The 27692-nt window shown below is 45.1% G+C and overlaps 1 protein-coding gene across 2 annotated transcripts; it reads left to right on the forward strand.

The window, feature by feature from the left end:
* Positions 1-956: 956 nt before the first annotated feature.
* On the forward strand, positions 957-21066 carry LOC309540072 (C-type lectin domain family 4 member K-like). Of its 2 annotated transcripts, XM_082236725.1 has the most exons (8): positions 957-1101; positions 1198-1323; positions 8109-8327; positions 10973-11080; positions 15787-15873; positions 18142-18302; positions 19645-19748; positions 20760-21066. In XM_082236725.1, the coding sequence occupies exons 3-8, from the start codon at positions 8111-8113 to the stop codon at positions 20923-20925; spliced, it is 843 nt and encodes a 280-aa protein (XP_082092851.1). In that variant the 5' UTR covers positions 957-1101; positions 1198-1323; positions 8109-8110; the 3' UTR covers positions 20926-21066. The 2 variants fall into 2 exon arrangements, with proteins under 2 accessions (XP_082092851.1, XP_082092852.1); XM_082236726.1 differs by lacking the exon at positions 1198-1323.
* Positions 21067-27692: the final 6626 nt, after the last annotated feature.

The following is a 27692-nucleotide window of genomic DNA, read 5'->3' on the forward strand; positions in this document are numbered from 1 at the left end:
AAAGATGGTGTAAGATCTGTAAAGTTTTTAAATGGCAATAAAAATCATTTAAAAAAAATTAAAATCAGTTGATTGACCTCCATCCGGTCCACCACTGCACTCAGGTATCAGTGCAGAACCAACCAACTTCACTTCCACATCCAATTCTGATGGTACAAAGAAAGAGCAGTGTGTCATCAGCGTACAGATGAAACTTTGCTTCAGATCCCCCAATGACTGCTCCCCAACTGTCTCATAGAGCCTGAAGCCTGATTTCAGCCCCAAAATATTTCCGGGGACTAGGAAGATGGGAGACGGCTAGTCTCACCAAGCAGGTGAGGAGCTTGTTGATACCATTGCCCATGATAATAATAATAATAATAATAATAATAATAATAATAATAATAATTTATTATTTATACCCCGCCCATCTGGCTGGGCCCCCCCAGCCACTCTGGGTGGCCTCCATAAAAACCAAAAATACAATAAAATATCACACGTTAAAAACTTCCCTGAACAGGGCTGCCTTAAGATGTCTCCTGAATGTCAGGTAGTTGTTTATCGCTTTGACATCTGCTGGAAGGGCGTTCCACAGGGCGGGCGCCACTACCGAGAAGGCCCTCTGCCTGGTTCCCTGTAGCTTTGCTTCTCGCAATGAGGGAACCACCAGAAGGCCCTCGGTGCTGGACCTCAGCGTCCAGGCAGAATGATGGGGGTGGAGACGCTCCTTCAGGTATACTGGACCGAGGCCGTTTAGGGTGGGTATGGGTGGGTGGGTATGGTCTTGCTCCACTTTCTTTGACACGGGATGCCAAAGACTGCTGCCTCACCCTGCCCCCCACCCCCAAATGCCATCACAATTCACCTTACCTTTCAGTAACAGGTGAGATTGTGAATGGTGGGAGGGGAGAGCAGGCAGCCAATCAGCAAGCAGCTGGAATCCCGGGGCTGTTGCATGCACCACACTGAGAAAACAAAGGAAGTTAGTAAGGCAGGAGGAGGGAGTGTGATGGGCAATGCGGATGAGAAGTATTGCAGGAATCAATTGCATTAAACTCGGAGGAAGAGCAAGTGATAGCCTTTAATGGTAACCTAGCAGGGAATCCTAAGATAAAGGAGAAGGTACAGTATGCGGCCCCCTAATGCTGCAATCCCAGAGTATTTCACTTCAGCCTCCAGTTACTAGAGTTTAGATGGTTTCTTTCCGGCCCTTCGCAGAGAGAACAATTTCATCGGATAACTTTTTAAATTGCTAAAAGCAGCTGCTCTTTTTCCAGCCTTCTGCAACTTGAAGATGTTTCCCTCCTAAGATCTGCCTCCTGTGAACCACCCTGAGACCCCCAGGTATAAGGCGGTATATAAATTAAATTAAATTAATAATAATAATAATAATAATAATAATAATAATAATAATAATCACCTTTGCATGTGCAACCGGCCACTGCTTTGTGACCACTCAGTGTTGACAGTTCCCACTGCTGACTGGGTGTTGTGCACAGTGCCAATTGTGGGAATGTTCTGGGGTGCAGGAGAGGATATATTGACTAATTATATCCTTATCCAACTTGTGCTAACAAGTTCCCAAAATATCAGCAGAGTTTATAGACATTCCCCTTTAAGTTCGCAACGGTAACGTGTGCACAGGTTCGCTAGAACCTCTATAATAATTACTCTGGTAATTTCCCCTTTGTTCCCTCTTAAAATACAAGACACAACACAGTCTTTATAAAAGTGTAAAAGAGTTTACTCACGATCTGTTCACAATATGATCCCAGACGGCAGACAGGCTTAAAAAGGTAAAATACACTTAGAATCTATCTTATAGGAAGATAGGCCTCTCCTCTCTTGGCTGAGAGCCAAGAGGGCATCCTGCTTCTTCGAAAGGTGATGGCAGAGAGAGAGAGATGGCTGCCTGCCCTGTGCTTTTGTCATCACCTGCACAGGTGAGGCCACACCCACCTCTGGTCACATGTGGAGGAAGTCCGTCCCCAGGAAGTTTACCTGCTTGTTGGACAGACATCCCTTCCCATGTTCTAACATGTACACTCTAGGAATGTTGTCATTGACTGCTCCTGTGTTTACATCCCACATACCCCTTCTCAGGCAATACAACATATACAAAACATAAACAACTTTATTCAACCACCCAGAGTCCCAGCTTGACACGTAGATTCTGGAAACTCTCTCTTGGTAGGGGTTTCGTCAGGATGTCAGCAGTCATCTCTTGGGTGCTGCAGTAGGATAGCTCCACAAGTCCATCCTGGATCATCTGGCGTATGTAGTGGTATTTAACCCCAATGTGTTTTGTTCTGGCCAGGAACTTCTCACTCTGCGTCAGCTTCAGGCAACTTTGATTGTCCTCTAGCAAGCTGACAGGCTCTTTTCTCACCAACCCAAAGTCCTTTATGAGTTGATCAAGCCAGGCGATCTCTCTGCAGGCTTCTGTTGCTGCAACGTATTCTGATTCTGTGGAAGATAATGCTACACAGCTCTGTTTATAACTGCCCCATGAAACAGGTCCATCCCCAAACATGAAAACATGACCACTTGTTGATTTATAATCAGCATTATCCCCAGCCCAATCAGCATCTGTATACCCAACCAACTTAGGGTCTTTGACGGCTGGTAACCTTAATTTACAATTCATGGTACCTTTCAAATATCGCACCACCCTCTTTACACCTGCCCAATCATGCTCAGTGGGAGAATTCACTTTTCTGCTAAGAATCCCCACAGCATTAGCTAAGTCAGGTCTACATGTGGTAACTAAATACAAAAGTTTACCAATCGCCGACCTGTAGTCATTGTTGTCTGGCAACTGCTTCGAATCCTGCTGATTCTTCAGGAAGTCAGTAGCCATCGGTGTAGCAACTGGATGTGCGTCTTGCATCTGCATGTGCTCAATTAGCTCGTGGATCTTCTGTCTTTGGCTGAGAAGAAATGAGCCGTCCTCTTCTCTTTCCACCTGGATCCCGAGGTAGTACTGGACATCTCCTAGCTCCTTGACCTCCACCTCCTTGCTAAGGTGTTTTACTATCTGTGTATAGTCTTTCTCACTTGCTGTGGCAATAATCAGGTCATCAACAAATGCTAGGATATATGAGAATTGTCCATTATTTGACTTACTGTACAAGCACTTGTCAGCGTCGCCTTGCTTGTACCCAAGTTGCGTCAGCATTTTATGCAACTTCTGGTTCCAGGCTCTGGCAGCCTGTTTAAGTCCATAAAGTCCTTTCTGCAGTTTGCACACTAGATGTGCCTCATGTGGTTTTACAAAACCTTTCGGCTGTTTCATATAAATTTCCTCTGAAATCTGCCCATGTAGAAAAGCTGTAGCAATGTCAATGTGTTTCACCCTCATTTTCTTGGAGGCTGCAATGCTTAAAAGCATTCTTACGCTGCTGTACCTCACAGTTGGTGCAAAAACTTCATCATAGTCTTCACCAAAACGCTGTGAAAATCCCTGTGCCACAAGTCTAGCTTTGTAGCGCTGCACTTCTCCTTCTGACCCCTTCTTAACCTTGAAAACCCATTTACTGCCAATGGCCTTCTTACCGGGAGGCAGCTCAGTGAGTGTCCAGGTCTTGTTCTGATGCAGTGCATCCATCTCCTCCTGCGCGGCCTTCCTCCAGAGACTGGCTTCTGCAGCTGGCATCTCCTGTATCTCTTCCCAAGTGGAAGGTTCCTGTGGAAACGCCGACCCTGCAAAGTAGGACAACCGTAATGGTGGGACACCTTTGTTGGTTCTGGATGAGATCCTGACCTCTGGTTCTGCGACCGCATCAGCTTCCTCATCCTCCTCCAATGCAGGCATGTCCCCATCTGAGTCCTCATCTTCGTCTCTGGTGCCGCCAGGGTTCTGGTCCTCTGCGTCTTCTGGTGCGTCGCCTGTAGGGGGCGCTGTAACACTCGAAGGCAGATAATTACTTTGTGGGGTCTCAAAAGGGAAATATACAAACTCTTGAGTCCTTTCTGACTCATCTGAAGAATCCACAACAGTGTTCTTAGTGTCTACTTTTCCATATTCATCAAAATAAACCGCATGGTATGCATTTGTCTTACCAGTTTGTAAGTCCATAATTCTGTATCCTTTGCCTCCAGAAGCATATCCCACAAGGATACCTGCTTTTGCCCTGGAGTCAAGCTTGTGTCTGTGTTCCTTGGGCACGTGGAAGTAACACGGACTTCCAAACACACGTATGTGCGACAGATTGGGAGCTTTCCCATGCCAAAGTTCAAATGGTGTGCGCTCTGCACCTTTAGTTGGCAGTCTATTCTGCAAATAGACCGATGTGTACACTCCTTCGGCCCACAGCTTTTGTGGCAAACGTGCATCCTTTAGCATGCACCTTGTCATGTCCATAATGGACCTAAACTTTCTCTCAGCTATGGCATTCTGCTGTGGTGTGTAAGGAATTGTGGTTACGTGTGCAATTCCTTCCTTGGCCAGGAGAGCCTGCATTTCATTTGAGCAGTACTCACCTCCATTGTCGCTCATTAACACAGCTGGAGCTCTCTGGAATTTATTCTTGACCATGGCAATGTATTCCTGGAGCTTCTCCACTGTCTCACTCTTCTCTTTGAGGAAATATACAACACAAAATCTTGAAAAGTCATCCAGAAATATTAAAATATATCTATTCTTTCCCAGTGAGGGAACATTCATGGGTCCACATATGTCAGTGTGCACTATGTCAAGCACTTTGTTGCTTCTTTGCTCTGCACAACGTGGAAATGAAGGTTTTATAGCCTTCTCAGTAATACAGCTTATGCATTTTGCTGGAGCTTTGTTGCTCTGCTTTACCTGCAAACCTCTTACAAGATTTCTTTTCTGTAGATCCAGAATGACGTTGGTGTCCCTGTGTCCAAGCCTTCTGTGCCACAGGTCCAGATCTGCTTCATCCTTCTGGCTGGAATGTGCCACTTTTGCAGACTGGTTCTCTGAAAGATCAAGCTCATATACACCATTTATTAGCTTTGCTTGAGCAAACACTTTGCCATTTCTAGTCACTTTACATTCTCCATTTCCAAATGTGACCTGGAAACCTTTCTTGTCCAAAGTGGACACGCTGATTAGATTGCAGCTCAGCTCTGGAACATACAAAACTCTAGAGATTGTGTTCTCAATGCATTCATTGTTTATATTGCATTTCAGGCTCATGGAACCTGCACCTTTTGCTTTAACAATGTTGCCATCTGCAATCTCAATTTCAGGTCCTTCTTCATCATTTATTTCATTAATCTCATTAAAATAGTCCTTTTTATATGAAAAATGCGAACTGGCACCTGAATCTAAAATCCATTTATTACGTTTATTTTCACGATTCTGGACAGCTAAGTTCCTTTCTTGCAGTAACCATGTGCATTCACATTTCCCCTTCTTTTCCCCTTTTGGCTGAAAGGGGTGGGGTTTCTTCGCTTTAGGAGCTCTGCAGTTCTTTGCAATGTGTCCTTCTTTGTTACAATTGAAGCAAATCACTTTCTTAGGCATCTCTTTGGACTTTGTACATTGCCTAGATGCATAACTGCTGTCCTTGCTTCTAGCATTTCTCACTGGAGATTCAGCTCTATCTCTGCATTCTTCTTTTAAATAACCAATCAAGTCTTTAAAAATCAGACCTTGTCTATGAGCCATCAAACTTACAAATGCGCTAAAGCGTGGTCCAAGTGATGATAACAAAAATGCTATCTTTGTATCCTCATCAAAAGCTTTGGGAGTCAGATCAATTCTTTGAATAATCTCAGTAAACTTGTTGATGTGCTCTGTGAATTCCTCTTTTGAATTCATCCTCAATCTGGTTAATTTACACACCAAGTTTCTGAAGCTGTTTATGCTAGATTCTCCATACACACGCTCAATATCTCTTAAGATTTGAGATGCATCATCTGTACTATTTATTAATGATAGCTGCTCATCACAAAGTCCACTCAAAATTATGTGTCTAGCTTCACTGTTCATGCGTTTCCAAGCACTTATCTTGGCTAAATCTTCCTCAGACGATCCTGTAGGCTGAGGCTTTAAAGCTTCCAAAATATGCTTATAATCTAAACACGCTATCAAGCGCTGCTTCCAGTGCATGAAATTGTACTCATTCAGCACAGGCATTCCTAGCTTTGCATCACTATCAAAAGCTGCTCTAGCCATCTTAAAATCCAAAATTTGAAAATTCTTCAAAATTTCAAAATTTCTCAAAATTTTAAAATCAAAATCTCAAAAATCTCAAAATACAAAACAATTCTTCACTGCCTTGGGTCACTGTGAACTCTGAGGGAAGGGGGGGGGGTTGCTTAATCCCCACTGCACAATGGAACAAAGGACCATGTGCTTACCAGGAAGTTAACTCAGAAAAATACTACTCAACTCAAAATCACAATCCAATGCAATCCTTCAAAAATACGCAGAAATATGCAATACTGGGCCCACTAACCCTTTGTGGGAATGTTCTGGGGTGCAGGAGAGGATATATTGACTAATTATATCCTTATCCAACTTGTGCTAACAAGTTCCCAAAATATCAGCAGAGTTTATAGACATTCCCCTTTAAGTTCGCAACGGTAACGTGTGCACAGGTTCGCTAGAACCTCTATAATAATTACTCTGGTAATTTCCCCTTTGTTCCCTCTTAAAATACAAGACACAACACAGTCTTTATAAAAGTGTAAAAGAGTTTACTCACGATCTGTTCACAATATGATCCCAGACGGCAGACAGGCTTAAAAAGGTAAAATACACTTAGAATCTATCTTATAGGAAGATAGGCCTCTCCTCTCTTGGCTGAGAGCCAAGAGGGCACCCTGCTTCTTCGAAAGGTGATGGCAGAGAGAGAGAGATGGCTGCCTGCCCTGTGCTTTTGTCATCACCTGCACAGGTGAGGCCACACCCACCTCTGGTCACATGTGGAGGAAGTCCGTCCCCAGGAAGTTTACCTGCTTGTTGGACAGACATCCCTTCCCATGTTCTAACATGTACACTCTAGGAATGTTGTCATTGACTGCTGCTGTGTTTACATCCCACACCAATTTCCCCGTTGTTACAGAGCAGCGTCTTTTTCCCGATCCTGTGTTAGCCATGCTGTCAGTGGAAAACCATATCAATCCAAATGTTAAGCGTAAAGAGTTGATCTTCTTTCTTATGACAGCAGCAAGACAAATAGTTGCTTCCAACTGGGGGAGAAAAGCTCCACAGACACGTGGACCCAATGTAATGTGGAATATAGCACTTACAGAACGCTGAACTGACCGTCGGAGGGCGATAACAAGAATAACAAAGAAATATGGCTTTGTCTTCCTAGGGTCTTGATTTATATCGTTTCGTAACAATGATACAGTACTCTCTCTTCTGTCTGATGGCTCATTCAAACTTCTGTTCCCCCTGCAACTTTCCCCCTGGGCAAACTGTGGTTTACCTCTGAATCAGAACCAGCAGCGACCAGGTTCCCCAAAGGGTGCCGTTTGTTCCGATTCAGTGTTAAATCGGAAAGCAGCAAGGCAAAGGGGAAACCACTCAGACCTGTATCTAGAAATCAGGGAACAAGCGGAAGCGTGTGCCATGACTTGTAGAAGCCAGCTGGCCCAGAAAATGTTAGCCTTGGGCCCACTGTTGATTGTTGATACCACACCATCCTTTGACCAGTGCGATCAGCGGAGTATGCACTCCTCCAGAACACCAAAGTCTGTAGTCGTCCTTTTACAGAGTTCCCGGTTAAGAAAACTCCTTTCCAACTCAGTCCAGTTTAGAGTATGAAATGAAGTCTCCGGCCGTCTGTCTGTCAGCCTTCCTAACAAGGCTAGAGAGGCTAGCAAATAGAAGTCTGGAGAGCCTTCTTTCTGTTCTTCCCTTGAGAGATATGTATTTGGGCTGATCTGCCCATTTTCCCAAACTATTGATTGTATGCCGCTTAGACTTCACTGTACAGCCCGATGATTACAAGGTTTAACATCTGTACATGCGTTTGTCGCAGAAGGCAACACTTTACATTTGCTATGGGGTTTTTTTTTAATTCAAAAAAAGTTTGTAAATAAGTAAATAAACCCCAGATGGGCAAAAGTGAACCTGATGGTAAATCTTTCCCTCGATGAGTCATCTTCACACTCAGTTTTTTTGGTTTAATTTCTTCTTGTCATTCAAGCTATGGCGCCTAAACCGAAAGCAAAACCGAAAGCAAAACCGAAAGCAAAAGCCCCTCCAAAGAAAAAAGCACCCGCACCAGGATCGCCACCGCCACCACCACCGCCACGGAAAACTATCGCTCTTCTCATGAATGAAACCCGTGTGAAAGTCGTGTGGACTGTCATCACCATCGCTATAATAACCTTAATTGGCGTGGCAATCGGGATGGGTGTTTCCTGTAAGTTCAGCTCCCCCTGATCATGCACCCCCCTGAACCATCCAGAATAAATTGTCCTACTTGGGTTTTCCTGCTGAAGGGGGACTAGATTCTCATTGCAGGGTTTGGGGCTCGATGACCCTTTCATAGCTGTCAACGTTTCCCTTTTTTAAAGGGAAATTCCCTTATTCTGAATAGGATTCCTCTCAAGAAAAGGGAAAAGTTGACAGCTATGGACCCTTTGGGTCCTTTCCAACTCTACAGTCACTATGATTATATAGGCCAGACTGTTACCTAGGGCTGGGCGATGTCTGGTTTCCAACATTGTGATACTGTATATCACTAGCTAAGCATTTCTATATACCAATATATCACAATGTCTGAAATAAAGATGGAGCATTGGCTGGCTTCATGGTTTCCCCGACACTGTGATTTTTGCATAGCACACACGTCATGCTTCACGATATATGTTAGCACTATCCTACCCTCGTGTAGAACCCTGGCAGAGACTGGCATGCCTGACTGGCATGTTCTCTCCCTCCTGGTCGATCGTTCGGGAGCTTCAAAAGCTTTCTTCTGCCCGAACATCACAGCGACTGATAACAAGAAGCATCAGCACACTTAGGGATCCGCAGAGAATTCGCAGTTTGCGTAACAGAACTCAGTAGCACAGCATTTTGGCTAATCTACATTTATTTACATATAATACACTTGGAGCATTCTGACTTAGCTCCTTCCTCTTTCTCATTAGACAGCAAAGAGAGGAAGGACAAAGGACAATAGTCCCACTAACACAGTAACATTAACATCCTGTCTCCGTCACTTCCCACACTGTGGAATGAAAACATACACCGTCATGTGATAGATTACAATCCCATGGCTGCAAACATGGAGCAAAAATCCTAACAAGGTCAAAAATTATGAAACTGATATCACAATATGGACTTCAAACTGGTTTTGGACAGTGTATCAATATATCTCCCAGCCCTAGTGAGCAAGGGAGCGCAGGGTTGGGCCTGAAGGCCACCCCACATCTAGAATGCATCTGTTGGCTGTGCCCTTGGTGAACATGAGAAGGGATGGTTGGCAGGGTCCCTGGTCATGTGGCCAGAAGAGCTGGGCGTTCTTCATGCACAAGGGATGAGGCTTTCCCAAGTGGCCCCCTCAAGCCCTTTGCACTTTGAGGGGTTCAAACCCAAGTCCCCACTGCTGGCCTCTACACCTGATGTTGCATGGAGAGAGTTGCCATATGTCTGGAATTTCCTGGACATAGCCGGCAAAACTCAAGGTGATTTGAGATTTTGCAAACAAAACACACCAACCTTTTGTATCCGGATTTCCACTTTTTGAAATATGGCAACCTTATGCATGGATCAACGGCAGATGAGAGCCATGGAGCCATCGCTTTGCAGACTTCAGTGCTAAACAGGTGGACATGGGGAGGGGACAGGGGCAGTGAGAGTCACAACCCCTGGAGGGGGTGAGTGGCAGACAGTGTTTCCCTTCAAGCTGTAGAACTCGTTCACACATGCAATGCACCAAGAGAGCTTCATTTAAGACCTCGTGCTGGGTTTAAAACCCAGCCAGTAATACAAATATTCTTTGTTGGGTCCAGCTATGGGGGAGAAACTCAGTCCAAGTAACATTTGACACTGAATCTATCTGCACCAACATAAAGCCGACCTCAGAAATTAGCACGTCTCTGAATTTTTCGATGCCAGCGTTTATGAAAATGTATAGAACACAGGGAATGTGCATAAAAACGAATGTCGCATTTAAAAGTCATTGTAGGAGAAATTTGTAAGATATTAGGAGAAAAAATGTGTGTGCGTTACTCAGAACCGCATACACAAATGTGCTTATTAGGAGCAATTTACTGGAGAATGCTGAAGAATTTTCATGAGTCTTTAAAAATAATAATAATAATAATAATTGCAAAATGCGTCAGAGAGATGGAGCATTGCATTTAAGATTAGAAAAATAGAGAGTATTGAAATGAAGATGATGTAAATATAAAAATAAAAATAAAAATAAAAATAAAAATAAAAATAAAAATAAAAATAAAAATAAAAATAAAAATAAAAATAAAAATAAAAATAAAAATAAAAATAAAAATAAAAATAATAATACAGTGGTGCCCCGCCTCGCAAGACAGAAAACTCGCTAGACGAAAGAGTTTTCCGTTTTGGAGGTGCTTCGCAAAACGAATCTCCTATGGGCTTGCTTCGCAAGACGACAATGTCTTGCGAGTTCCTGCTGGTTTCCCCCCCTCCCCCCTTTTTCTAAGCCGCTAAGCTGCTTATCAGCTGATCCGATCAGCAGATAAGCCGCTAAAAGCCTCTAAAAGCCTCTAATAGCGCTAATAGCGCTAATCCGCTAATCCTTCAATGGGCTTGCTTCGCAAGACGAAAAAAACCGCAAGACAAAGAGAATCACAGAATGGATTCTTTTTGTCTTGCGAGGCACCACTGTAATTGTACTCCTCACATCTGACTGGGTTGCGCCAGCCACTTTGGCCAGGGCAAGAGGTCCTCAGCAGGGTATTCTCCTTTGCCTCCTAGAAGTGAAAAGTCCTTTGTAGGCTCCTAGGTATCAAATGAAGCAGATTGGGGCAGAAATCGGGCACCTGCAAATCTTAGCACTCATCCTTGTCTTTATAACTTTAGATCTCAAGCTGAAAAAAGCACCTAAAGATCCTCGCACAGACCCATTGATCATGCTAAGGAGCACAATGGCTGCCTCACTAAACCGTCCTAAGATCAATTCTGAAAATGGTAAGTGGAAAAGCAAGGATGGTTTGTTCCTGACTGGGTTTTAAAAGGGGATGGGGGGCTGCTTCCATTCCACTGAAGCAAATACGAAGGACTGCCTTGGAGGCATCACAGATAAGACACAGATGTAGTAGACTTTTGGTCAGGCTTTATGGAAAATGTCACCACTTCTGTGTACCACAGGTATGCAAGTAACTTGCAACTTACACGCATTTAACTTGCAAGATTTCAAATTTATGTGCTGGGTGGCCAGTCAGTTGAAATTACATGAATTGAATGCATGTAAGGCATAGCGCTTAAAAACTCTTTTTGCACTGAGTTTTCCTGGCACAAGAATAGCTTTTAACCTCTCTACTTTGCTTACTGGCCTCTGGGCATCTTCTCCCATGTGCTCCAGAGTCTCTTTTGAGATCTCACATGGCCCTGTGAGATCTCATGAGAGCCTCCAGAGACAGCAGGAGAGGCTTCGAGAGCCTGATAAGAAAAGTGAAGAGCCTAAGAGTTATCCATCTGGTGTGTGCTCACAGGGAGTAAGGTCCACAATGTGGGCATGTTCAGGGATGCAGGAGAGGATATATTGTTTGATTATAGCCTTTCCAACTTGTGTAAACAAGTTCACAATTTAGCAGAGTAACATTCCCCCTTTTAAACTCACAGCGTATGCATTTGCTCAGGCTCGCTAAAGCCTCTATAATAGCTGTTCTGGTATTTTCCCCTTATTCCCTCATAAAAGATAAGACACAACACAGTCTTCTATAAAAGTATAAAAAGAGTTTACTCACATTCTGTTCACAATGGGATCCCAGAAGGCAGACTTAGCTTGGAAAAGTAAGTTAAACTATCTCATAAGGAGACAGTCCCTTTGTCCTCTTTTGACTGGAGACCAAGAGAGCATCTTTGGCTAAGCAGATGTTGCTTCTTTGATGCATGTAGTGAAAGAGAGAGAGATGGCTGCCCTGCCCTGTGCTTTTGTCGTTACCTGTGCAGGTGAGGCCACGCCCACCTCTAGTCACATACAAAGGAAGGCTGGGCTGGGTGGGTTCTGTTTATATCTATATCTATATCTATATCTATATCTATATCTATATCTATATCTATATCTATATCTATATCTATATCTATATCTATATCTTTGCAGGGCAGCAGTTGAAGAAGGAGCAAAAAGGGTTTTCTTGTGTGTGTGTGTTTCTTTGTGGCGGATTAGCTGTTTTCCCTGTGTAAAGGTCAGAGGGGGCAGGGTTTCTGTTGAGGCAGGGGATTAGCTGTGGGAGGAGCTTATCAGAGTTTGCAGGGCAGCAGTTGAAGAAGGAGCAAAAAGGGTTTTCTTGTGTGTGTGTGTTTCTTTGTGGCAGTTATATCCATCTTTTAGAATTAGGGGAGCTAGTCTCAAACGTTTGTTGGGGGAGACCTAGGTTTTTTTGTGTGTGGGAAGTTATTTGTCCTGTCTTTAAGCTTTTTATGATGGAGGACCTCTGTAGCCACCCCCAACGACACGATCTCAAGATGGAAGGGGAGGGAACAGCTGCAGTCGCCTGCGATTCCTGCGCAATGTTTGCCATCTTGCCAAAGGTTGCAGGCAGCTTTACCTGCAGCAATTGCATGTTGATTGCCCTCTTAAAAGACAAAGTCCAGCAACTGGAGGAACGTGTAGCTACGCTCCAAAGAATTAGAGAGCTGGAGCTCTTCTTGGAAGCAACAGAGCACACCGTCTCCACCAAGGAGGAGACAGGGGACTCCCCTGAGAAGGAGTCTAGTTCACCAACACAGGAGCCAGATATATGGAGAAACGTGACTCAAAGAAGTAGGAGGCCCAGGGTTCACTCTGATTGTTTAGAAATACACAATCGCTTTGAGGTCCTCTCCCCTAGCATGGAAGACGAAGAGCAGACTCCATTTGAGGATCTCTCCCTCATTACAGTCGATCAGGTATATGAAGACGAGCAGCAAAGTCAGTCCTCAGGGAATGTGCAGGCAACCTTGGAACGGACAGCTCACGGAAGAACCCCGACCAAACCCAAGAGGGGGCGTGTAGTGGTGATAGGGGATTCCCTACTGAGGGGAACAGAAGCAGTGATCTGTGGGCCTGACAAGATGTCTCGGGAAGTGTGCTGTCTCCCCGGGGCTAAGATCCAAGATGTAACTGAACGACTGCAAGGAATCATAAAACCCACTGACAAATACCCCTTCCTCTTGGTTCATGTGGGAACCAATGACACTGCAAGCAATAGCCTCCAGAAGATCAAAAGAGACTACGAGGCTCTCGGCAGGAAATTGAAGCAACTAAATGCACAAACTGTCATCTCATCTGTCCTCCCAGTTGAACGACGTGGCCCAGGGAGAGAGGGGAAAATAGTGGAAGTGAACAGCTGGCTTCGCAAATGGTGTAAACAGGAACGGTTTGGATTCTTAGATCACGGACTGCAGTTTCTTGAAGATGGACTTCTGGCAAATGATGGGCTGCACCTCACAACGGTTGGGAGAAATGTTTTTGCCAAAAATCTCAGAAACCTTATCAGGAGGGCTTTAAACTGACTAATGTGGGGGGAGGGAGACAGTGCTCCTGAAGGTAGGAGTCTATCAATTAATGAAGATGATCATCCAAATGTCATAGACCAAATGGAGCAAACAGCACATGGACCTAGTGGTGGGAGGAAAAAATCCTTAAATAAGAGACACGGGGGAATGATTAATGGACTTCAATGTCTGTACACTAATGCGCAAAGCATGGGAAATAAACAAGATGAGCTTGAGCTCTTAGTACAGCAAACTAAATATGACATAATAGGCATCACTGAAACCTGGTGGGATAAGTCCCACGATTGGAATGTAATAATGGGGGGATACAATCTATTTCAGAGAAACAGACCAGACAAGAAAGGAGGAGGAGTGGCGTTATATGTCAAGGATGTGTATACCTGTGAAGAGATCCAAGATTTAGATCCTCAAAGCCAAAGTGAGAGCATTTGGGTCAAAATTAAGGGAGAGAAGAATAACAGAGACCTCATTGTGGGAGTTTACTATAGATCCCCAAGCCAAACGGAGGACATAGATGATGCCTTCCTGGAACAGATGGCCAAGCATGCAAAAGGAAGGGAGATAGTAGTAATGGGGGACTTCAATTACCCAGATATTTGTTGGACGTCAAACTCAGCCAAGAGCATAAGGTCAAACAGATTCCTCACTGGCCTTGCAGACAACTTCATTGTCCAGAAAGTGGGAGAAGCAGCAAGAGGAACAGCCATTTTAGATCTGGTCCTAACCAATGTTGATGACCTGGTTAGTGGGGTAGAAGTGGAAGGATCATTAGGCGTGAGTGATCATGCTCTTCTGAAGTTTACTATACAGCGGAAAGGAGCAGCCAAGCATACTAGGACTCAATTTCTTGACTTTTAAAATATATATATATTTATTAATTTTTAAACATATAAGTTCCAACAATCATTTTACATAACTTCTTACACAATGTTTTAGACTTCTGTCAACAACCTCTGATGATTTTCCGTTCTTTATCACTTATTCTCCATTTCTTAATTTCTCTTTTACTTTTAATTGTCCTTAACTAATAATTCTTTTCAAAGCCTTCCTTGCAATATTTCACAAAGTCCTCCTTGCAGAACTTCTTGCAGCCCTACTAGCGTAATCTGTTTATCACAATTGCTTTTCAAATAATTCAAATATTTACTCCAGTCCTCTAAGAATCTCTGATCCCACAGGTTTCGAATCCTTCCTGTTAATTTATCTAATTCTGCATAGCCCATTAATTTCATTTGCTATTCTTCTTTCGTCGGTAATTCTTCTTGCTTCCATTTTTCTGACAATAATAGTCTATCATCTATCTATCATCTATCTATCATCTATCTCAGTGTTTCCCAACCTTTTTTGGGCAAAGGCACACTTGTTTCATGAAAAAAATCTCGAGGCACACCACCATTATAGCCCTGTGACGTCAGCGCGCAGCGTCACGCCGGGAGGGACATGAATTGCTAGCAAATTACATAATCACCTCCTTGAGGGCTGGCTCATCTTCTCCGAAGGCAGAACGGGAGGGAGGGAGGGAACCCCAGGGGTCATCTAGTGACGGCGCCCCAATCGAAAATTTGACTTTTTTTAAAAAAATCTTTCGAATTTTTTAATTTTTCCCGCGGCACACCAGGCAACATCTCGCGGCACACTAGTGTGCCGTGGAACAGTGGTTGGGAAACACTGATCTATCTATCTATCATCTATCTATCTATATCTATCTATCTATCATCTATCATCTATCTATCATCTATCATCTATCATCATCATCATCATCCTCTCTCTCTCTCTCTCTCTCTCTCTCTCTCTCTCTCTCTCTCTCATCTATCTATCTATCATCTATCTATCTATCATCTATCTATCTATCTATCTATCTATCTATCTATCTATCTATCATCTCTCTCTCTCTCTCTCTCTCTCTCTCTCTCATCTATCTATCATCTATCATCTCTCTCTCTCTCTCTCTCTCTCTCTCTCTCATCTATCTATCTATCTATCTATCTATCTATCTATCTATCTATCATCTATCTATCTATCTATCTATCTATCTATCTATCTATCTAGTTTTGTTCTCACACCAGACTTCCCTGGTTGTAAGGCTAAGATATAAATACTTAACTATAACAAGCAAATGTGTCTGTGGTGGTGAAGGTGAAGAAGAAACCTTCTAACTGTGGGAATGCTTATAGCCATGCAGGTAGCAGAAGAAGTGAAGACATTGCCAGACCATTTAGAAGAGGCTGAAAAGGCCTACAAGAAACGGAAACTGAAGTACCGTAAGTAGCTGCATGCCTGAACTCAGCACTTTTTGAGAATGCAAGGGCGATCAAATGGCAAGAGGCGCATGCTTAAATTGCAGAAAGGACACCCCCCCCGGCTGGCAGGCACAAAGATTAGAGGCCACTTTGGTTGAACGCCAGATGTGGCACAGAGAGGAAGCTATGAAACACATCTGTTGGCTCTTGCGCAAACAGATTGCGCAAACAGGCAGAAGCGCCTGCGTTTGAATATTTGATGGCATTTTATTGAGAGACAGAAAACTATATACAAAACAGAATCCTTTTCTTTGTTGCTATTCTCTCTGTTGCATCCACCACCCCTACTGTTCACCTCGAACTGCCTGCTATGCAAGAGTGCCATCTTGGCCCCACAACTGTGGGTGCCTGGGGCCATGGGTGCCACGCAGTGTGCATGGCTCTGGCACCGAAATTTGTGAGTGCCCAGCCCCTTTGTGGGGAATTTTGTGGGTGCCCGGGCCCCCAGGAGTTGGCACCTTTGCTGCCACTTACTGTACCAAGGCCAAACTGTATTTACAGCTTCTGAGCTCCAGTGTCCTTGAGCTCAGTCAACAGACCAGGTGCATGGCCCTGACCCGGGCATTTCAATTAACTGTTGCAGAGTGCATAAAATACTGGCAATATCAGCATCCAGATCTCTGGGCAGATGTATGCAAAACCCTCTCTCCCACGCTCAGACCTCTCTCAGCTTCTGCCCTCCGGGGAAGGAAGCATGTGTCAGTTTTGGTTTGTCTCAGCTTCTCATTTTTCTAGTCTTCTCAAGATTTCCACGTCCACTTGCGATTTGTTTTTTGTTTTGTTTTGCTAAGAAAAGGTTCTCATGAAAACAAACCAGAATTTTGGAGCAAGCTTCTTCCTCATATGCACATAGTCATATGAAATTGTGCTATATATATATATACTTTGGCAAAATGATTTCAGCTCACAAGATGCATTCTTGTGTGCTGCCTTCGCAAGACATAAGCATTTCAACACAAACTTTACTTTAGTATATGCATTTTTTGCGAAATTCCTTCGCTGGAGAACTGAAATTCAAAATTCGGAGAATTTGGGGAATGGTTGTGTTTCAGGTCATGCATTATTTCAGAAAGTGCTGGCTGGGAGGGTCATGGTTCTCTCTGTGGAGCAGAGCTCTAGATTTTAAGCATGTGTTGAAGTGATGGGTTGGTGTTGTGGTTCGAGGACCCGAACCCCGGGCAGTGGAATGAAACACAAGGACACGTGATATAAGGTTAATGGGCAAGAAAAGGCCACAACTTTATTGATTACAGCAAGTGAAAAGGTATTGGCTTAGGCATTGGATTACGTCAGCTGACTCCACCCACTCAGAGAGGGGTGAGTCTAACAAACAAACAAACAAACAAACAAAGGGGGTTTATTCACCAGTAGGTGGAGCCTGTTGATGCTAATCCAACTATAGGCTCTCCCCTGATGTCACCGGGGGTCGTGCCATGGCCTCCCGCCAAGCAGGCATCGGACAGAATACACGACCGCCAGATTCCTTTAACGGAATACCCAAGAATTGAAGGCGCAGGCGATAGCCACACCTAGCCCTTCGACACCACAACACATTATTCCAATGCCTAACCTACCCACCAATACCACGAAAGTTGTGACGATTGCTACGAGGTAGGCGAAAAAACCAAAAAGCCTAATGCCAAATGGAAAAATTCCTACCAGGCCCCCCAGACAACCAGGGCGACCAACCTAAGGTCCATAGCAAGGCCAAAAGAAAACTGGAAACCCTGCTCTAAGGGAGTGGAGGGGACGGGACGACAAAAGTGAGGGCTGGAGGCTGGCGTCGCAGCAATTCAGGCTGCTGTACACGCCCCCTTGAAGGCACCTGGTTGGGTGCCTGACTGAGGGCGTGGGCGCCAGCCAGGTGAGTGGGAGGCAGGGGGCAAACGGCCCCTGCTTGAGGCGGAGTCCGGCTCCCGGCCACAACCACTCCCCTCTCTTGCAGGGAGGAGAGTCTTTCCCAGGCTCACAGAAAATGGGACCCAGAAGTGGGTTCTGCAGCAATTCCCAATATTTCTTATATTTGGGTCCCTCCCTTCCCATAAGGAGCTCAGAGCAGTGTGGATTGGATTATCCAATTCATCGGCACAAGAACCCTTGGAGGTAGGCTAGGCTGCAAGAATTACCCCACGTCACCCATTGTTCCTCAGGGACGAGCAGGGAGGGTTGAATTCAACTATGTACAGAAGAGAATACATTATCCTCTTCTTCCTACTTATTTCTTCTTAGAATCCTTCTTCCTTAAAAGTGGGAAGTCTTCTGGTAGGTGGGATGCTTTCGGGAGGAATCTCTACTACATTTCAAAAGGAAAAAAGAGCTGGTATGATGCTGAGAATTTCTGCGAGTCCAGAGACGCCCACTTGGCCTCCATCCTGACAGATGAAGAACAGGTTATAGACATCTGCTTCTCTCCTTTCTGTTCTCGCATGCAAATATTGTACGATTTCTTGCCTGCTTCCTATCCACACATCCCAGTTGGATAGCTCAGTTGGTTAGAGTGTGGTGCTAATAACACCAAGGTTGCAGGTTTGATCCCCGTAAGGGACAGCTGCTTATTCCTGCATTGCAGGGGGTTGGGCTAGAAAATCCACAGGGTATCTTCCAACTCGATGATTTTGCTACTATTCTGCCTTTGTAGCATCAATGCAATGGCTTGAAAATTCTGTCCCAAATAGTCCTGGGCCTCCATGAAAACTTACAAGAGGCTCCTCAATTAAGTTAGAAATGACAGGCAGGCTTCATTGAAAGGTATTTGTCCCTCCACGTCTGACCTTTCTGGAAGAGGAGAACATGGTTCTTTGGCACAATCCCATTGCACGTGCAGCGATGGTGAAGCCCAGTAGGCAATGGTAGAATCTCAATGTAAAGTCATTATAGAACACAGCCCAGAATATTTTGCAACCTGCAGAGGCTCCATTACAGTTGTGTAAGCAGTTTCTTGGCTCAGAACCTGGGGCAGAGAATTTTTTAAAATGAAAATTGTTTATGTGGGTTACACTGAACCTGTTGCAGATATTAATGCTGTGCAGTTTGAAGCGACTGGAAGCATAAGAACTGAGGCCTTTGGTAATGAAGCCTTGTCCAGGCCCATAAAAATATTATTCAATGTTTTACTGGCAGAACTCTTCAAAAACAGAACACAAGCATCAAAGATACAATCAAAATATCTATACATTGTCTTGTGCTGTCCAGCACAGGCTCAACATCTTAGAAAAGGTGAAATGATCCAAGCAGACCGAGAAGCAGAGGTCTGTTTCTCCCCACAGCCTGCATTCCAGCCTCCATTGGCTTTAGGCTGCTTACTCTACCTTCAGGAGAACTTCATTTGCAGCCTCATTCCATAGAGTTTAGGAGACAAAGGAAGCTTTCAAGATGGCGAATTTGCAACCCAACACCTCTCACATGATCTAAGGTTACAACACTCACATGTTAGCTACCAGAGAACAACGATCAGTTAATTCTCAACTCAGCAAGAGCTCAGAGTGCTCTTGTTGGCTTTAATACAGCCCCATGTTAAACATTTCAGCAATATACCTTTAGCCATTCTTCATCCCTGCGACAATTAAACCAATTATACTGCACAGAACCTAACTTTTCTTACCACACATTTAGGGCTACGTTGGCAAATCTGTGAAGGCTTACCGACATGTGCAACCCTGGGCAAGCTGTTGTCTCTTTCTTGCCTCAATGACCTGACACAATGTCGAGTGAGGTTGTTCCTTCTTTCTACAGAACTTTGTCACTTCCCTGCTCAGTGACCCCACTTGGATTGGCCTTACAGATGAAACGGAGGAAGGCAAATGGGAATGGACAGATGGCTCCCGATTTAAAAAAGAGTAAGTCTGAAATAGGCGGTGTCGAGGAATTGTTCCCAAACACTAGAGGAAAAGTCAAGTCATCTTGCAGAAATTGCCGCAGCATTTCACACAGGAGTGTTTCCTGTGTCACGGACATTCATGGAACAGGGTGTGTGTATATGTGAAGGCGGGAGGCGCATAATGGAGTAAACCCCTGAACACCTTCTTTCCATGTTCTAAGATATGCACTGTATTATGGTGTTCAGATGGTTCTTTCCCAGGTATAGATGAGACACTTACTTGCCTGTCAAATGTCCCACACTATTCAGAATCTTAAAAGGTAAAGGTAAAGGGATCCCTGACCATTAGGTCCAGTCGTGGCCGACTCTGGGGTTGCGGCGCTCATCTCGCTTTATTGGCCAAGGGAGCTGGCGTACAGCTTCCGGGTCATGTGGCCAGCATGACAAAGCTGCTTCTGGCGAACCAGAGCAGCGCATGGAAACGCCGTTTACCTTCCCGCCAGAGTGGTACCTATTTGTCTACTTGCACTTGGGTGTGCTTTCGAACTGCTAGGTTGGCAGGAGCTGGGACCGAGCAACGGGAGCTCACCCCATCACGGGGATTCAAACTGCTGACCTTCTGATCGGCAAGCCCTCGGCTCTGTGGTTTAACCCACAGTGCCACCCACGTCCCTATTCAGAATCTTGCAAGGGTCCAAATACAGTCTGATACAGCCTCTCCTCTTCCTGGGAAAAGGAGACACCCATCCCATAGTTATTTTGAGGTGTGGTTAAGTTTCTGTGTTACGCTTCCCAACTTGCAGGGATTTCTTTTTTAAAATAATAATAATAATAATAATAATAATAATAATAATAATAATAATAATAATGATGTTGGGGAGCGTCTAAAAATGTGGCCCTCCTGCCTCCCACAATCCAAGGGGGCTGCATCCCATTCTCACCCCACAGGTCTCAGCATGCCTTGCTTCCTCCTCATTGGTAGACCCAGCCTGTCTCTATCTTTCCTGTTTAATGGGAAGTCTTTCCGCAGGTACTGGTCTCACAATGAGCCTCCCCACAGACAGCAAAACAGAGAAATAGAGGAGGATTGTGTCTCCATTGTGCCTGCAAGTAACAATTATAACTGGAACGATGCCTACTGTCATGAACGGCGCAGATGGGTTTGCAAGGAAAACCTGGATATTGAAGAACTGTAAAGTTGGGGGAACCAACGCTTGTGTGAAGACAGAATGCTTTGCATTTCACCATCCAACCCCATGGAAAGCCTTCAGAGCTACAGAATAAACATAAACGTCCGATTCCATCCAGGCACCGTTCCTTTAGCTGCCTGAAACCAAGAGAGATTAGAGTGTGCTTTGTTATTATCTGTTGTCTGTGGGGATCTGTTTCTCAGGTGATGGGTACCTGGAAACTGGCACCTACTGGACCTTGCAGGGCTGCTAGCAAGTCACAGAGCATGACCAGTTGTTCTGGTGCTCTTCTCAGATACGATGGACACTTAACATACCCTCCAACATTTCTCTGATAAAAATAGAGACAACCCCTCAATATATCTCTGATGAAAATAGGGATGCCCTAAGGAAAAGTGGGACGTTCTGGGGTCAAATCAGAAACTGGGACAGCTTCTGTAAATCCGGGACTGTCTTTGGAAAACAGGGGCACTTGGAGGGTCTCCGTTTAAGCACTGCAGTTGCACTAATACCTAACTAAATTAAGAAATGTCTTAGTTTTGTTGGGAAGGGATCCCTGCTGTCACAGTTGCTTCCTTGCTGCTTCTACAGGACCGCCTCTCCTGGTCTGCCCCATAGAGGACCTTAAGGTCCATGAATAACCATAGTTTAGAGGTCCCGGGCCCTAAGGAAGTCAGACTATCCTCCACCAGGGCCAGGGCCTTTTCAGTGATGGCTCCGACCTGGTGGAATGCTCTGTCCCATGAGACCAGGGCCCTGCAGGATTTAACTTCCTTCCACAGGGCCTGAAGACAGAGCTATTCCGCCTGGCTTTCAATTTGAACTTAGCCTGATCTTTTATTCTCCTTCTTTCCTTCCCTCTCCCCTTTTATGAAGATCACTGTATTTTTCGCCCTATAGGACGCACCATCCCATAAGGCGCACCTAGTTTTTTTGGGGGGAAATAAAGGGGAAAAATAATTTTTCCCCCAGGCGCGGGGCTGGGGCCGGGGAAACCCGAGCTTCCCCCGACCCCAGCCCCCAGAACACGCAACTCTCCGCAAGCCGTGGGAGCCGGCGCCTTGCAGAGAGCCGCGTGAAGTCTGGGCGCGCTGGCATGCAGGCAACTCTCCGCAAGCCGCGGGAGCCCAGCGCACCGATCCCTCTCGCTCTCCAGTCTTCAGCGAATGCCTGCATTTGCCCCATAGGATGCACACACATTTCCCCTTCATTTTTGGAGGGAAAAAAGTGCGTCCTATGGGGCGAAAAATACGGTACCTGCTCTGAGACCCCACAGCTAATTCTCCCCTGGCCTACTCACTGCCCCAAGTAGGATCAGTTCAGCTAGCTAGCCCTGGGGATTATCTAATTGATTTAATTATCTAATTGATTTTTTATTTTGATTGTTATTCATGTTTTTATACTGTATTTTATGCTGCTTTTATAATTAAGTGTTTTAAAGTGTTTTAAATTTGTTGTTAGCCGCCCTGAGCCCAGTTTTTGAACCGGAAAGGGTGGGGTATAAATAAAAAAATTATTATTATTAATATTATTATTCTTTCCCAAAGCTTAGTTAGTGCTTTCCCAGCTTTGGGAAGGAGGTAGGAGGACTCTAGGACCCTGCCAGAGACTCGAATCTCCTTCTGAAAGTTGGGCACCTCACTTACGTGGCTTTGGGAAGGCAGCACGAGGGCTGGGTGGGCATTATAGGGTTGCCACTTTCCTCCCAGGTCATGGCTGGCAGGGGCTACTCTGTTGAAGATAGCATGGCATGGCAATATTCAGGCTACCTGCAGTGTTTGCTGCCCGCTCCACCCCTCAACTGCCAGGAAGTGATGGGAGAAGCTACATACATAGAAACATACACAAATAATTTTCCTCGTATGCTTTCCATAGTTCAACCCATGCTCAGAGTGGCTTACAATGTGGAAAAAAAAGTCCACATAATTACAAACACAACAAAATTAGTCATAAACAATAAAAAATACATTAACAGAACACAACCAAATCAAGCAATTTCCACAGAAAAAATAATAAGGTCTAAAATGAAGATACAAAAATTACCGTATTTTTCGCTCTATAACACGCACCCGACCATAACACGCACGTAGTTTTTAGAGGAGGAAAATCCGTAGGCATGCCACCCGTAGGCATTTCCTCCATAACACGCACAGACATTTCCCCTTACTTTCTAGGAGGAAAAAAGTGAGTGTTATGGTGCAAAAAATACGGTAAATGCCGGCATCCGCCTGTCTCAGGAGACAATGGAGGAGTGTGCCTTTGGGGAGTGAAGTCAAACTGTTGGAGCGTTACAGCTGTGGCCATAGAGACCGATGTAGGAGAGACATGTTTTGTTGCAGCTGGGGAAGATGAAGGGCTCTGGTTGTGCTGCTGCAGATGGACCAGGGTGTTTCTTCTCTCTGTGCTCCTCCCAGCAGCCATTTGGTCATGGGACCGAGACGGCTCTGGTCGCCCTAACAGATGATCTCCGTAGACAGCTGGATCGAGGCGGGTCGGGGCTGCTGATTCTTCTAGATCTGTCAGCAGCTTTCGACATGGTCGATCACGAACTTTTGGACCACCGCCTCGCCGACGTGGGGATCCAGGGCGCAGTCCTTCAATGGCTGCGCTCGTTTCTCTCTGGTCGGGGACAGAGGGTGGCGCTTGGGGGGGAACTGTCATCCCGCCACTCCTTGGTGTGTGCAGTGCCTCAGGGTGCGATTCTCTCCCCGATGCTTTTTAACATCTTTATGCGCCCCCTCGCCCAGCTTGTCCGGAGTTTTGGGCTGGGCTGCCATCAGTATGCCGATGACACCCAACTCTATCTGTTGATGGATGGCCATCCTGACTCGGCCCCAGACACACTGATCAGATGTCTGGAAGCTGTGGCTGGATGGTTACGTGGGAGCCGGTTGAAGTTAAATCCTTCGAAGACAGAGGTCCTCTGGCTGGGACGGGACGATATGGGATTGAGGGGGCAACTCCCATCTCTTGCGGGGGTGCAATTAGTGCCAGCACCGTCCGTTAAGAGTTTGGGTGTAATCTTCGATACCTCCCTCTCTATGGAGGCGCAGATTGCAGCTATAACAAAGGCGGCATTTTTTCATCTCCGCCAAGCTAAGCAGTTGGCCCCTTACCTCTCTCGCCCTGACCTAGCCACTGTGATCCACGCGACGGTCACCTCCAGACTGGATTATTGTAACTCGCTCTACGTGGGGCTGCCCTTGAGACTGACCCAGAAACTCCAGCGGGTGCAGAATGCCGCAGCGAGACTCCTTACGGGGTCTTCGCTGCGGGATCACATTCATCCGGTGCTATACCAGCTGCACTGGCTCCCAGTGGAGTACAGGATCAGGTTTAAGGTGCTGGTTTTAACCTTTAAAGCCCTATACGGCCTAGGACCCTCGTATCTACGGGACCGCCTCTCCTGGTATGCCCCACAGAGGAACTTACGGTCCTCTAATAAAAACATCTTGAAGGTCCCAGGCCACAGAGAGGTTAGGCTGGCCTCAACTAGAGCCAGGGCTTTTTCGGCTGCGGCTCCAACCTGGTGGAATGCTCTGTCACAAGAGACAAGGGCCCTGCAGGACTTGACATCTTTCCGCAGGGCCTGCAAGACAGAGCTGTTCCACCAGGCCTTTGGTTAGGGCACAGCCTGACTCCCTCCTTCAGCAATCTTTACAATACTTTAGTTTATGGTTGCCATTAATTTTGATTTTAATTAATTCTTATGATGTTTTTATATTGCTGCACTTTTTTAGTGTTGTTAGCCGCCCTGAGCCCGGCTTCGGCTGGGGAGGGCGGGATATAAATAAAAATTTATTATTATTATTATTATTTTTTTAAAAAATGATATTTATTAATATTTCACAAACAATAAAAACAAATTCCAACAAATTCCAACATTCAAACTACAAAAGCAAAACAAATAAAAGATACACAGTAGAAAAACAGTTAATAGAATAAAGAATAAAGAATAAGAACAAAGAGAAAAGCCAAAAATCAAAACTGAAAAATAGATTAATATTTTCAAATCTTATATTTTCTATTTTTTTTTTAATCAGAATTTTATTAAGTTTTAACAATAAAAAAGTTCAGGAAAAATACAAAGACAGAGAAAATACAAAGTTACAAAATATAAGAATACACACTTTAAACACAAAAAAAGAAAAAAAGAGAAAAACACATATAGAAAAACAAAAAAACAAAAGTTCCCTCTTTCTTAATTTCATCTTTAGTTAACTTATTTTCCTGACTTCCTCACGTCTCCCGTTCTTGTATCCCTTTTAATAATTAATTCAGCAAATTCATGTCCTATTAGTTTATCTATTGTTAATCCAATCTTACATTTTACCTTGTTGCTAGAGCCCCTGCAATTCATTTCAGTGTCATCAGCATTCAAAAATTTTACAGTACTTCTGCAAATAAGTTTTAAATTTCCTCCAATCTTCTTCCACCAACTCTTCTCCCTGGTCTCAGATTCTGCCAGTCATTTCCGCCATCTCCATGTAATCTATTAGTTGCATCTGCCAGTCTTCCAAGGTGGGTCAAATCTTATATTTTCTAGCAGCCATATGTCCTCTGGTCACTGCACAGCTGACCAGTGAGACACAATGATCTCTCCTGCTGGTGTAGGCAAACCATGCTGCTAATATCTTATGCCAATCAGGTTGAGCTTATAACTCGAAACCGCTGCCTCCCGTGTTGTTTTTTCTGTGTTTGCAGCACCCAAGTGACCTCTCTGGGGCCCAAGCCTGGGCAGCTTGTCTGGAGGTCCTGGGCGGCCGAGACGACAAGGCCCCCCTCTCGGCCTCGCTGATGGGGTCCAAAGGAAAGCAGAGCAATTAATCTGGCTCCAGCTTGGCTGCAGGAATTGCTGGAAGGAGGCGTTCAAAGCGCTGTCCAATTGCTGTAGAGACTCCACTCCAGATCTGTGTTGGGTTTCCTCCTTAGTCTTTTCTTCTCATGATTATGTCCTGCAAGGCACATATCAATATTGATATTAATATCAATAATACCAACAGCTCCCTCCACCCAACAGAACCTGCTAAATGGTTCCCTGACCCAAGAGGTGCATTTGACAGAGCTTTTTAAAGAATGTGTGGCTCTCCAGCTGTTGCTGAACTGCAGCTTCCATCAACCCTGATTTTTGGCCATGATGGCTGGGGGTGGTGGGATTGATAGCCCTCCAATATCTGGAAAGGCACAGCCCCCATCCGTGTCCCTAAGGAAGGGAACTGGCCTGATGAGGTAACTGTTAGGTGGGTTTGTAGCTGGTTGACTGACCGAACCAAAAGAGTACTCATTAATGGTTCCTTGTCATCCTGGGAAAAAGTGACAAATCCACTCCACTTCCCTGTGGGGAGGAGTTGCGGTGGACTGCATGACCACCCACTCCCCTCTGGGGGCAGGGGACTTAGTCCCCCATTGCCCGGGGGATCCCGGCCACATCAGAACCTGGCCAGCCAATCCACTGGCCAGGGGTGTGTGGCCGAGACCATTTAACCAGAGGCGTGAATTGGAGTGCTTCCTCTTTGGCTCGCTTCCTCAATCACCCACCCTCCCTATTTTGAAGGTTTTAGGCACTGGCCTTGCTATGGACCTCGGTTGGTCGCCGTTAAGGGGCCTGGTGGGAATTTTTCCACTTGGCAAATTGGCACTGGCCATTTGGTTTTCGCCTACCTTGTAGCAATCGTCACAACTTTGTTAGGGTTGCGGTTAGGCATTGTTTGACCTTGTGATGGGGGAGGGGAGGTGCGGCCATCACCTGCGCCTCCATGCTTAAGGGTATTCCGTTAAAGGAATCCGGGGGTGTAGATCTTGTCCGAAGCCCAGTCGGGGGCTAGGGCCATGACATGACCCCAATGGGAACACCAGGGGGAGCTTGAGTTGGTATGCATCGACAGGGCTCCCCCTACCGGTGGCTTACCCTTAACGGACTTACTGCAGGAGTCAGATATAGTCGGATCCAATCAATGCCTAAGCCAATACCGCTCACATTCTGTAATTCAATAAAGTTGTGGCCAAATTTGCCCAATAACAGAAACTTAATATCTGTGTCCTTGTGTGTGTTATTTCTCAACGAGAGGGTGGCTTTGGGGTCTCGACACGCAAGTGGGATGCCGCAGGGTTTTGTCCTGGGCCCATTGTTCTTCAACGTCTTTATAAATTACTTGGATGAAGGAATTGAGGGGATGCTCATCAGATTGGCAGATGACACCAAACTGGGAGGGACAGCTAATGCCACAGAAGATAGAATCAGAATTCAAGATGACCTTAACAGATTGGAGAACTGGATGCAAGCTAACAAAATAAATTTCAATAGGGACAGATGTAAGGTTCTGCACTTAGGCAAGAAGAACCTGCTTCACAAATATAAGATGGCAGACACCTGACTTGCCAGGAGTACATGTGAAAAGGATCTAGGTGTCTTAGTAGACTATAAACCTAACTATAAAGTCAACAGTGTGATGCTGCAGCAAAAAAGGAGCCAGTGCTGTTCTAGGCAGCATCAACAGAAGTCTAGTATCCCAATCAAGGGAAGTAATTATTATTGAGGGGAAGTGCGTGGAACAGATCTCGGTGTTTCGATTTCTGGGAATGGAGTTGAGAGATGACCTAACCTGGGGAGAAAACAGCCAAGACCTGATGAAGAGAGCACAGCAGAGGTTATATTTTCTGAGAATCCTCTGGAAAAATAATCTCTCAAAGGACCTGTTGATGGCATTTTAGCATTGTACTGTGCAGAGTGTATTGACTTACGGTCTGTGAGTGTGGTTTGGGAGCTGCACGGT

This window comes from Podarcis vaucheri (genome assembly GCF_965113315.1).
Source record: "Podarcis vaucheri genome assembly, chromosome: 9".
NCBI lineage: Eukaryota > Metazoa > Chordata > Lepidosauria > Squamata > Lacertidae > Podarcis > Podarcis vaucheri.